We start from the raw sequence: 12,122 nt of genomic DNA on the forward strand, positions 1-12,122 counted from the left end.
CATTTGTCTGTTTATCCTAGTAGACTGAATGTGTGTCCTTTTATTGGTATCTGTCCTGTCCGTGTATATAACACACAGTGTTGTTTTCATTACCTTCATTAGATTTTTTTTTTTGTAGTAAAATATACATAACATAAAATTTACCATTTTAACTATTTTTAAGCGGACAGTTCAGGGGCATTAAGTACATTCACATGGTTGTGCCATCATCACCACCATCCATCCACAGAGCTCTTTTCATCCTCCCCAAATGACACCCTGCGCCCATTAACACTAATTCCCTACTCACCCGTCCTCCAGCTCCTGGCACCCACTATCTGCTTTCTGTCTTTGGGAATCTGACTCCTCTGGGGACCTCACATGAGTGGAGTCACACAATATTTGTTCTTTTGTGACCAGCTTATTTCACAGAACACAATGTCTGAGGGTTCATCCACATTGTAGCTGGTGTCAGAGTTTCCTTCCTTTCTAGGGCTGAGGAGACCACATTTTGTTATCCACTCATCTGTTGACACACAGTTTCATATTTTTAATTTAATTTAATTACTCTGTTGGCCTTGTTTGTTTTCTTATTTCCACTCAGCACCATCACCATGATTCATTCCTGTTCTGTGTGCATCTAGGCCTTTGCTTCTAACAGGGGCCTGGAGTCCCAGGCACACTCCTCACAGTTGGCTCATCCCCCAGCCCCAGACCATCCCCTCCCCACTGCACGCAATCCTACCAAAACCATCTGTGTGCAGGTCCCATCTACCATTACTCTTCTTTCCATGGTTATAGTTTCCACCCTTTGGTTGTTTTTATGACTCCTTGTTCCTGTTTAATTATTGATACGCTCCCTTGCCTGAGAATATTTATTGTACTTATTTTAAATTCTGGATCTGGGGACTTCCCTGGTGGCACAGTGGTTAAGAATCCACCTGCCAACGCAGGGGACACGGGTTCGAGCCCTGGTCTAGGAAGATCCCACATGCCGTGGAGCAACTAAGCCCGTGCGCCACAACTACTGAGGCTGTGCTCTAAAGCCCATGAGCCACAACTCCTGAGCCTGCGCTCTAGAGCCCGTGCTCCACAACAAGAGAAGCCACCGCAATGAGAAGCCTGAACACCACAACGAAGAGTAGCCCCCGCTCACCGCAAACAGAGAAAGCAGGTGCGTAACAATGGAGACCCAACGCAGCCAAAAATAAAATAAATTTATAAAAAAAAATTCTGGATCTGCCTGAAAATTCTGCTTCCCGAGCTGACTGTGGTCCAGGGCATACTCTCCATATGAGCTGCTGTACTCCTGGGTCTTCTGTTTGCCCTTGGCGCGTGGACTCCTGTCCTCCTGGGGCTGTTGTCACCCTGTTTGGGGACAGGTAATGGGGGACTAGGTGAAGCCCAGGCCTGACCTGTGTTTCTGTGTCCCTCCTGGAGGGGCTGACGGGAGAGAGGGATGAGCCCTGAGACCACAGAATTACTGCCAAGCACCCTCTTTGCTGTTGCTCCACCAGAATTTTCCTTAAACTCACAGATGTCAGTGGCCCCAGGAGGAGGTTGGCTTTCCAGGTTGCAGCCCACCAGCCCTGGGGAGCAGAAGGGGAGGCAAGGAGAGGGTGTTGGAGGGAAGCCGATCTGGCAGGGCCGCTTCCATCAGCTCCTCACCTGGCAGGACTGGGCCACCCCAAGCAGACCCTCTCCGATAAGAGGCTGTGGGATGGGCTGCTGGTCTCTTTCTGGGAGAACAGGCAGAGACAACAACAGAATTTCCCAGCTCTCCTCTGCCTCCTGCCCTAGTAGTGGTCCCCTCACCTCCACGGTCCCAGCTCCCCCATCACCACCCCCAGTGTTCCCACCAGCCTGGGGTCTCCCCAGGACTTTGCAGTTTTGTGTCCCTCCCTCTCCTGCGGGGCCTCCAAGGTTGCTGCTGGTGGGGGTGAGGGCAGCCCCTGCTTGTTCTCTGTCTTGTCCGGGCCCAGAAGCCTATCATCCATCCTTCTACCCTCCCCCAAGGCCCGCTGGATTCCAAGCCCTGGCAGATGCACACAAACATGGCTGGATGAATTCATGGATGAAGCGGTGGATGGCCCCCCTGGAGCCCACCTTCAGCGCTCCTTTGTGGACGTCTCGTAATGAGCCTCTTCACTCCCCCAGCCCTGGCTCTGCCCTCTCTGGAGAGCACACTTCCCCCGTCAGTCCCTACTGGACCTGGATAAAGTCACTTTAAATCCACTGAGAGGGAAACCATATGTCACAGTCAATAGTGGAAAAAGGGGGCTTGGTTGGAACCTTCTTTAAAAATTTAATAGGGCATCCCTGGTGGCACAGTGGTTAAGAATCCGCCTGCCAATGCAGGGGACACGGGTTCAAGCTCTGGTCTGGGAAGATCCCACATGCCACAGAGCAACTAAGCCTGTGCACCACAGCTACTGAGCCTGCCCTCTAGAGCCTGAGCGCCACAACTACTAAAGCCCCCGTGCCTAGAGCCCGTGCTCCGCAACAAGAGAAGTCACCGCAATGAGAAGCCTACGCACCACAACGAAGAGTAGCCCCTGCTCGCTGCAACTAGAGAAAGCCCGTGCGCAGCAACGAAGACCCAATGCAGCCAAAAATAAATAAATAAAATAAATAAATCTATTAAAAAAACAATGAAATAAAATTGTGAAAATGTGTAAATATTCACATATGTGAAGTTCATTTTGTCCTATAATTTAAAAAAATTACCTGATATGCAACCATAAACTACCTCTTAGAGAGATGAAGGAATCTATTGTTAGTTTGGGGGCATAATTTCATATGCTTGACAATATTAATAGCAAACATTTCTATAGCGCTTACTAAGTGCCAGGCACTGTTCTGAACTATAGACGTGTGTATGTATTTAATGTTCACAATCATGAGAAAAACAACATTACTATCCCCCTTTTACAGATGAGAAGACAGAGGTGCAGAGAGTTGAAGCGACTTGCCAGCCGCATGGCCTGTGCTGTAGGGCCACAGTCCCGTCCCCTCCCCACTGGGCTCGGTGCGTGTCCCTCACTTCCTGTGTGACGTCTGCATCCTGGTCAGGGGGATGGTTGGCCTTGCAAAAGCCCAAGGGCCTCCTGAATGCTGTGTCTTTGGAGACTTTCTCTTTGGAAGTGGTTGTTGGACCGTCCACTGTGTTTGTCAGTTCTCTCCTCGTCCGTGAGAGCGGGCCCACCTCACAGCCCTCACTGTGGATGGTTCTGTGTGACTCAGGTGGTCAGCACACCCCGAACTTTGCTCTTCAGGGCACCCACCCTGAGCTGCATGGTACTTTTCCACATGTGCGACCCGATGGCTCCATCCTATGGGGTTGGGCAGGGGGAGGCCGGCGACACTGCTGTGGGGCTGACATTCTGAGCTGTTCACTCCCTGGCAGAGGGAGGTTTTGGGTCCAGCCCGGATCTGGGCCCTGGGGATGCAGGGTGGGCAAAACAGACACAATACCTGCTCTGTTTTTATGGAGTGGACATTCTGTTACAGTCTAATGGGGAAGGCAGACGTAAACAGGACAGTTAAATAAAATACACACAGAGAGAAATGTGATAAGGAGGAAAATGAAGCAGGAAAAGAGGACAGGAAGTGATCCCCAGGGAAGCTGCAATTTAAATAAGTGTGTGTGCTGGGGTGTCTCCAAGATGGTGAGATCTGAGCACACCCAGGAGGACTGAGGGGGAGGCGCAGGCAGCCCTGGCAGGGACAGCTCGGCCCTGAGATCAGGAAGGGGGGGATACATCGGGCGGGGAGGTGTGGGCAGAGGTGCCGTCACCATCACCAGGGAGCAGGGCTGGGTCAAGGGGGCCTCCTTCACTGCAGGGGCTTTGGCTCTGTCTCTGCGTGAGGCTGGAGGGGACCGTGGGGGACCCCGTTGGCCTCTGTCTGAAAGGGTCACTCTTTTATGTATTGAGGCGAGACTGCAGGGGTCACGCAGGGACTCAGAAGGGGGTTGTTTGCAATAATCCAGAGGCAGTGATGACAGGGACCAGGGTCATGCAGTCATGGTGGGAACGGTGGCCCCCAATAGGTGCTCTTCCAAGTAATAGGGTACAGAAGGAGGGGAGTCCAAGGGACTCGGATGTGTGGCCTGTGCTGTGGGGCTGCCACTTCCTGGCGGGTAAGACTGAGGAGGAGCGGGGCACTGGGACGCTCCGTGCTGACACGCTGGGCTCAAGCTGCTTTTAGACTTGGTGCTGAGAACCGGAAGCCCGGGCCGTGCAGGAGAGGCGGGTGGGAGACGTGTGTTGGGGGTCCTGACATTTAAGGCCAGGAGACCAACGGGCCATCAAGGAGGACGCGCTGGTGGGAAAGGGCTCAGGACGGAACCCCGGTCTTCCCTGGGGAGGTGAGGGTGTCTAGCCGTGGAGGCGAGGCAGGAAGCCCAGGTGAGGCCGTGAAGAAGGTGCTGCGGAAGAAGCCGGACAGCCTTGGAGAGGGAATGGCAGAGGAATTGGAGACAGCTAGTGTCGACAGCTCGCTGATAAGTTTCCTGGAAAGGGAAAGAGAAATGCGCAGTAGCCGGAGGGAAAATGGGTCACGAAAGGATTTTTTTGTTTGGTGTTGGCTGGAGGACATGATCCAGGAGGGAGATAACCTTGCTGGGGCTGGACCAGGAGGCGCGCAGGACGGTGTCCCGGCGCAGCCGAGACGCAGTGGGTGCGGGGTGGAGTGCAGGGCCGCGCATCTCGGACGCGGTAGCCGAGGTAGAGCCGCGCCGGGACTGAGAGTGAAGGTCTTGGCCCAGCACCCCGGCTCTCAGCCCCACACACCACGCTCTGTCCCCTTGCCGTGCTGCCCATGACAGGCTCTCCCTGGGGCTGAGCTGTGACGGGGCAGACCTGCCCTGCGCTGAGCAGCGGGTGAAGGGGCAGATGGTGCCCGCGCGGAGGTGTCTCCTGCGGGGGACGGGAATGTAGGTGTCGCAGCGGCGGTGGGAGGGGCGGCGGGTCCCGTGGCACCAGTGCTATGACCCTGCATGGTATAGCAGGCGCCCCCACGGGATAGTGGCTCCGAGGCCTGGGCCCAGGGCCACGTGGCACGGCAGCTGCTCCACTCCCTGGATCCCAAAGTCATTCCCTCCTGCTCCCACCCCAGCTCCGGAAGGTAACGGGATCGTTGCTCTGTGTTAAAGACACTGTCTGCGGATGCCCTGCTTGCATATCTGCATGGGCTGGGGTCAGGTTTGAAATCTGCAGACTTGCTTTCTCGCCGGCCGCCGGTTGTTTCCAGAACATTCCATCAATCGGGCCTCCTTTCATGCTGGTCCCACCTGTGCCCCTGAGACAGCAGCTCTAGACTGAACCTCCATCCCCACCACCAGGGGAGCCTGACAGTCCGGAGGGGGCTTCTGAGGGGCTGCCTTCAATGACATTTAAATGGGGGAAGGGGTTTTCTCTTCACTTTCTCTGTCACATTTATGGTGTTCCTTCCCTTTACAGGACGTTTCCTCTAAGCTTGGCTTCAACTTCAATGGATAGCTTCCGAGCCTATTTAAACTTTTAAAAAAGGGACTCAAACTCGACACACAAATGAGGAATGTAGCTAAAAATGAGAGATGTGAAGAGAAACTCTTTTTGACTCAGTGCAAATATTTTCGGAATTTAATTTTCCTGAGAAAAAAACGATTTGCAGACAGAAAGTGCATCCTGTGTTTGAGCACCAGTGGCCTCTGGTGTCTTTGTTTGTAAACATTAACATGGTGATATATGACTCCACAAACCACGCTTCCCTCCCAGGAAAATTAGAACAATTATAACAACCCTTTCTCTCTTCCTCCCTCTCTTTTCTTCTCCTTTATCTTCTTGGATGATTGTGGACAAATAAGACAACACCTCCTAGAAAACAGAGCTGTCAGACAAGGAGAGTGTATAAAGCAAGATGCTTCCACGTCACTACGAAGCGTATTTCAGCAGAAGCCTCTGACAGTGATGCAGACAAGTGCACATGCCGTCCTCTGTGAGAAAGCAGAGCAACGTGGAGAGTGAGCACGAAAAGGGAACAGGAAGGACGATGTCAGTGTGTATGCTCAGCCTCCGGGCACGCTGTCACATGTCATAGATGTTCACGTGGTAACAGAGATGTAAATCCTCTTTCCAAGCCATTCGAGCCAACCTGAGGATGGTACCCCCGTGGCTGAGGGGCCCCTCTCCATTCATAACCACTGCTTCTCTGCCTGCCCCGAGAAGTCGAGAACAGACCCTTTGACCATGTGACGGAAGGAAACCCCAGACAACTCTCCAGCCCCCAGCCTTCTGATCTTGCAGCTGAGGCCCCAACATCACGGAGCAGAGGCCAAACATCCCCACTAGGTCCAAATTCCTTCCCTGATCCACAGAATAATAAAGGACTGCTTTACGCCACTAAGTTTTGGGGGTAACTTGTTACACAGCTGTTTTAGTCTGTTCAGGCTGGTATAACATTAACTGGCTGGCTTATAAACACATTCATTTCTACATTTCTGGAGGCTGGGAAGTCCAAGGTCAAGTCACTGGCAGAGTCAGTGTGTGGTGAGAGCTTCCTGGGGCACAGACGGCACCTTCTCACTGGGTCCTCACATGGTGGAAGGGGTGGGGAGCTCTGGGGTCTCTTTGATGAGGGCACCGATCCCGGCATGAGGGCTCCACCCTCATGACCTCAACACCCCAAAGGCCCCACCTCCTGATACCATCACGTTGGGGATTAGGTTTCAACATATGAATGTGAGTGGACAAGAACATTCAGACCATAGCAGAAGCCATCATAACCAGAAATGCAGGCTCACGTGTATGTGTGTGACTGGAGGCAATTCCTGAATATCTGAAGAGAGGAATTGGAGCTGCCATTCATTTATTGTTTTCCCATAGTTTCTAATGTTTGTACAGTAAGTTAGTATATTGTTCAAACTATGAAAATAAAACTTAAAACGATACGGGGTAAGCTGGGACGAAGTAAGAGAGTGGCATGGACACATATACACTACCACATGTAAAGCAGATAGCTAGTGGGAAGCAGCCGCATAGCACAGGGAGATCACCTCCGTGCTTTGTGTCCACCTAGAGGGGTGGGATAGGGAGGACATATGGGGATATATGTATATGTACAGCTGATTCACTTTGTTATAAAGCATAAACTAACACACCATTGTAAAGCAATTATACTCCAATAAAGATGTTAAAAAAACAAACAAACAAAACCAACATGGATGAATCCCTCAGACGGAAGGAAACAGGACCACAGCGAGTGTTCAAGTGTACTGTGCCGGGTCAGCCGGGGGCCGGGGTGGGTCGGTGGGAGGGTAGAAAGGGCTCTGGTGGAGGGGTGCTGCTGCTCCCACACAGGCAGCTTCGGCACCTGTGTTTCTGGGTGGGCAGGGCAGTGGTCAGCCTGCAGTGGACGGGATTGTGTGCTCGGAGGCCATGGGAGGGGCCCCTCCCGGGCCAGTCATGCATTTCTGGCTAAACTTTTCCTCCCCAAAATCTAGTTCATCAAGGGGCCTCACCTCAAACGCTTCATCTAAGAACAGTTTTAAAAGATTCATCTACACACCCACATTCTGAGTTTTAGGAATGCAAAATGGCCAGGTGATGAGACACACAGACTTCAACACAAAGACAGTGGGTTCAGCGCATCTCTGCTGTGGAATAACCACTCGAGGCCAGGGCCTGCCCTGCAGCGTCTGCAGAAGGAAGGGGGCAGGGGGACCCTTGCCCTTTTTCTAGGGAAGATGTTGCATACCATTTCTTTCCCCTCCCCCCAGAGCATCCGTCTATGTTCAGGGTCTGTTCCAAAATCACTGCTGCTTCAAAGCTTGTTCTTCCTTTTTTTATGGTCTATACCTCAGTAGAAAAAGGGAAGTTAAGCCTTTCTTTTCTCCCCCTTTTTCTACCCTGCATTATTTATTTGCCATGGCTTGACTCTCCAGGGAACCTGAACCAATCCATGTGGGCTTTGTTCTTGATATAAACACCTGGTTTGAAACATGGAGTCCCGGAGGGTCCTCTTACTGTTGGTTCCACTGAGGCTCCCAAGGCAGACTTCAGGGACTGACGCTGGGGTTCGCGGGAGGCAGTGAGGGCTCAAGGGGGCACCTTCCAGCGGGGCAGCTGCCCCGACTGCTGTTCGTGAAGGACCAGTGGGGGCAGAGGGGAGAGGCCAAGCAAGGGTCACGGCTCCGCAACACAGAGGGCAAGAGCTGGGACTGTCAGGGGCTGGCCTGCAGCGGATGAGATCTTGCCTCGGGAGGGGCAGTGTCAGGACCAGCCTGGGGGCAGGAACACAGCCACTGCTGAGCCACGAGAGGCCAGCTCGGGGGCTGGGGGCCAGATCCAAGCAGGCCTGGATCTGGGGTGGCTGTGCTACTCCTCGGACGGAAACTGGAAAACCAGAGTGGACCAGAACAGGGTTGGCCTGCCAGGGGAGGGCCAGGGGACGGCAGAGAGGGGAGAAGGGTTTCAGGGACAGCTGGAAGACCAGCTGATGGGGGACGGCCCACCGGCGGCTACCTGCTCAGAACTGGAATTCCAGGACCCTTGTATCCCATAGAAGTCCAGTGGCTCCGACGGGGGAGCTCCCAGGGCATCCCGAGAGCCCACCAACAGTCTAAGGAAGCAGCCGGGGGTCTCTTGGGACAGACTGGGTGAAAACCCCAGGATCCAGGCTGCTCTTTGGGAACGAAGAGCCTGCTGCAGGGGCGTTTCCCTGGCACGGAGAGACCGCTGGACCCTCGTGCGGCCTCGAGGCTGAGGAGCAGGGAGGACAGGAAGAGGCAGGCTTGCGCAGGGCTGGGTGTCTCCGAGAAAAGACCGCCTAGGTGCGCTGGGGCCCCTCCCCAGGGCAGGACTGGGCAGGGTTTTCCCTGCTCGTGTACGGTCACCTGTGGCATTTGGAGTCCCCCTCTAAGTCCCCTGTGAGGGACCACCAGCCCCACCCAGTCCCCATCGATAGGCCCACTGGGCTCAGCGAGGTGTGAGGCCCGCTGGGCTCAGTGCGGTGTGAGGCCCGCTCCCAGGATGCGAGCACCGTGTCCTGAGAACACCTGCCCTCCCCCTTGGCTGGGATCGCGGCTTCCTGTACCCTGTGGGGGAGCATCTGGCAGGTGCAGGAGGAACAGGCCAGTTCCTAGCCAAAGAGCCGAGGCTCCAAGTCCTGCCCGTTGCCATCGGTTCCCCTGCATCCATTTACCCAGCACCTCCTCTACCTGTCCACCAGGCCAGGCTTAGCCCAGGACAAACCTGCCCGCTCAAGTCAAAGTCACCTCCACCCCGCTGTCACATTTTCTGTTTCTCATTCTTGTGGTCCTTGCCACGCTCTGGAATCCTCTGGTCCACCTGTCTGGTCCACGTGTCCACTGTCGTCTGTCTCCCCTCTGGGATGTCGGGTTGGCGAAGACGGGGACCCGCTGGCAGGGTCGCTGCCTGCCTATCGGGCTCAGTGCCTGCAGCCTGGCAGGGCTCAGGCCGCCCTTGTGCAGGGGGCAGGGGAGCGAGTGGGTGACCCAGGCTCCCGGCTCTGGGGGGGGCGGTGCTGGGGACGGGGGATGAATAACACACAGTCACAAAGCCTTAAAGGGCTTGGATAACTGACAGCAGCACCGAGGGGCCTGAGGAGTCCCAGCCAGATTACTGGGCCTCGGGGGAGGGGAAAGTGCCCACCTGGGCCGGGCGCAGGGGAGGCTGAGGCCAGCTGCCGCATTCTGGCTTATCTGGGCCTCCTTCCTTCCATCGCTGTTTTCCCCGCACACCCCCAGGCCCCTTTTATGTCCCCATTCTCCTCCCAGGCCCTCTCCCTGTCCCTCCTGACCCCCTCCCTTCTGCCAGGCCCTGGGCCCTTGCCTAGACCCCTGAGGGCTGCCCCCGTCCAGGACCAGGTGGGCACAGACCCCATACCTATGACCCCTGGGTTTGTGCCCCGTCTGCTGCCATCAGCCCTGGGGCCCGACCATGGTCCTTATCCCCCCACACGGCCCAGCATCCCAACCCCACCCCCAATACTGCTCTCCCCACCCTTCCTCCACCCTGCCCAGCACCCAAAACTGGAGCCCTGGGCTGGGGAGGCCAACTTGGGCCAAAGCCCAATGTGGTGTTTGCGATGACGGCAGGGTATGGGCATGGGGTCTGGTCGGCACCTGCCTTGGCCAGGCTCTGTCTCTGTCCTGCAGGGCCCAGAGTCGTTCCTCCAGATGCAGGCCAGGCTCATCCACATCTGGGGTGTGTCTGGGAGCCGTGGGCAATCGAAGGGGGTGGCTCTGGCCTCTGGGGAGACTCCGTGAGCCAGCCCTTCCTCCAGTCCACGACGCAGACTCACATACACATGTGCGCGGTTGGGGGAATGGGTCCCCTTGCCAGAGCCCGGGGTCCTTGCCTTGAACAGTAGACCTCCTAGGACCTGCAGCCGGGGCCGAGGGGCAAATGTCTGCCAGTTGGTCCAGGGAGTTCTGGAAGGACCTGGGGCTGGAGGTGGAGGACGGGGCAGCTTAGGACTGCAGGGCCGGTGTTGCTGGGGCCCCGGGGCCGGGGGCCTGGAGGGACTGGCCCTCCTCACCCGCCCCTCCCTCTGCTCCCAGGAGCAGCCTCCTGGTCCGGCCTCAGTGGCGCCTCCGTGTTGGTCCTGCCTCCAGACTCCCTCCATCGGCTCCCCTCCTCCCGCCTCTGGAGCAAATCAAGTGTGACATTCATTATTCACAATGAAGAAGTAAAATCCTAGCAGCAGCTCAGGCTTCTGGAGCACATTTCGTGTGCTGGGCCCTTCTCCTTGCAGCAAGGGCAGAGCCAGTGTCGCCCTTGTACAGGAGAGGTGCTGAGGCCGAGAAGGCAGCTGGGGCTCAGGCCCACTCACCAACCCCACTCCACACTCCCAAGAACTTCGCGTTTGGTATTTCTTATTTTGCTCAAAAAAGGAAACGGTCTAGAGGTCATGACTAGTAGCCTTTATAGTTTCATGAAGTCCCAGGGGGTCTTCCCTCCCCAACCCCGGAGCCCCCAGCAGCACAGCCAGGATTCGGTGTCCAATAAGAACGGAGGATTATAACCATCACTTGGGGCCCGGAACCTGCGGGCCAGGGAAAGCTCCCATTCACGCCCCTGTCCCTGGAGAACAGGGAAGGAGTCTCTTTAGAGAGTTTCCACAGCCACGTCTGAAGCCGGAAGCAGCTCCAATGACATTCTCAGCTGATGTGAACGTGTCACCGCCCAGGGGCCCACATCCCCTCCCCCACTAGACCTGCAGGCCTCGTCCATCCATCATCTACCCAGGCCACCACCCCAGCTCGGCCTGAGTTCCCAAGTGATTGTCACGCAGGGTGAGAATGGGTGACACAGAACCTTCTCCACTTCCTGATGCCCTGCAGTCTCCACCCCCACCCCCTGCCCGTCCACAGGACCCAGGGGCATCTGTGCTGCTTGCACGGCTTGGCCACTGGGGCCAGAGGACCCCCTGCCCACCACACCAGGACCATCTGGACGGACAGTTTCAAGCACCACGTGTGTGGGTGGAAGGGAGTCTGCGGCGAAAGCTAGTCTCCAAATAACAATATGGAAAAAATGTTAAAGAGCTGAACTAACGTGGGATGGCTGCAAGCCTCATTCATTAAAGTAAAAAATGAGGAAAACTGGCATGAAAGTTAGGAAAATTACAGGGTATTTCCTACAAGGAATATATGGGACATCCTTGGAAATTTCTTGAGGCATGATAAGTTTACTGTTTCTCTCCTTTAAAAAAATATCTTGCTGTGATTCACCTGTCCCCCTGCTCCCCCCTCCGCAGGAAAAGCAGTTATTTATGGCTGTAAAAGAGCCCCCGTTTAGAGCAACGTCAGAGAACAAACACTGCTCTTGGAGCCTCCATAGCAGCGAAGAATCTGGCACTGGCTCAGCATCTGAGGTTGAGTGTCTGCTTGCAGCCATTAATTGCTGTATAAAGCCTTTGAAAAAAAGCCCTGGGTCTGGAGTCTCAGCCATAAAAGCCCATTTAGAGCCAGTGGGAAGCTGGTCTTCAAGTTCTCATTGACAGAAAGTCTAGTTTCCAAGCAGGAACTCCCAATTACTCACTGACTGGATGGACATCTGAGGGCCACCTGGGGGATCAATTAACTGTGAAAATCCCTCCTGGAACCCAGCACCATGGGCTGCCCAGATCTGATCCTG

The 12,122-nt window shown here is 55.1% G+C and overlaps 1 protein-coding gene across 2 annotated transcripts in view; it reads right to left on the bottom strand.

The window, feature by feature from the left end:
* Positions 1-2,906: 2,906 nt before the first annotated feature.
* Positions 2,907-12,122, bottom strand: part of TM2D3 (TM2 domain containing 3) — a 102,465-nt gene continuing 93,249 nt past the window's right edge. Inside the window, exon 5 of one of the 2 annotated variants that reach the window (XM_060293716.1) lies at positions 2,907-4,492. In XM_060293716.1, coding sequence (XP_060149699.1) covers positions 4,318-4,492 — 175 coding nt within the window. In that variant the 3' untranslated portion in view covers positions 2,907-4,317. The remainder of the gene's footprint in view (positions 4,493-12,122) is intronic. The other variant, XM_060293715.1, reaches the window with a different exon arrangement.

Source organism: Globicephala melas, chromosome 2, assembly GCF_963455315.2.
Source record: "Globicephala melas chromosome 2, mGloMel1.2, whole genome shotgun sequence".
Taxonomy (NCBI): domain Eukaryota; kingdom Metazoa; phylum Chordata; class Mammalia; order Artiodactyla; family Delphinidae; genus Globicephala; species Globicephala melas.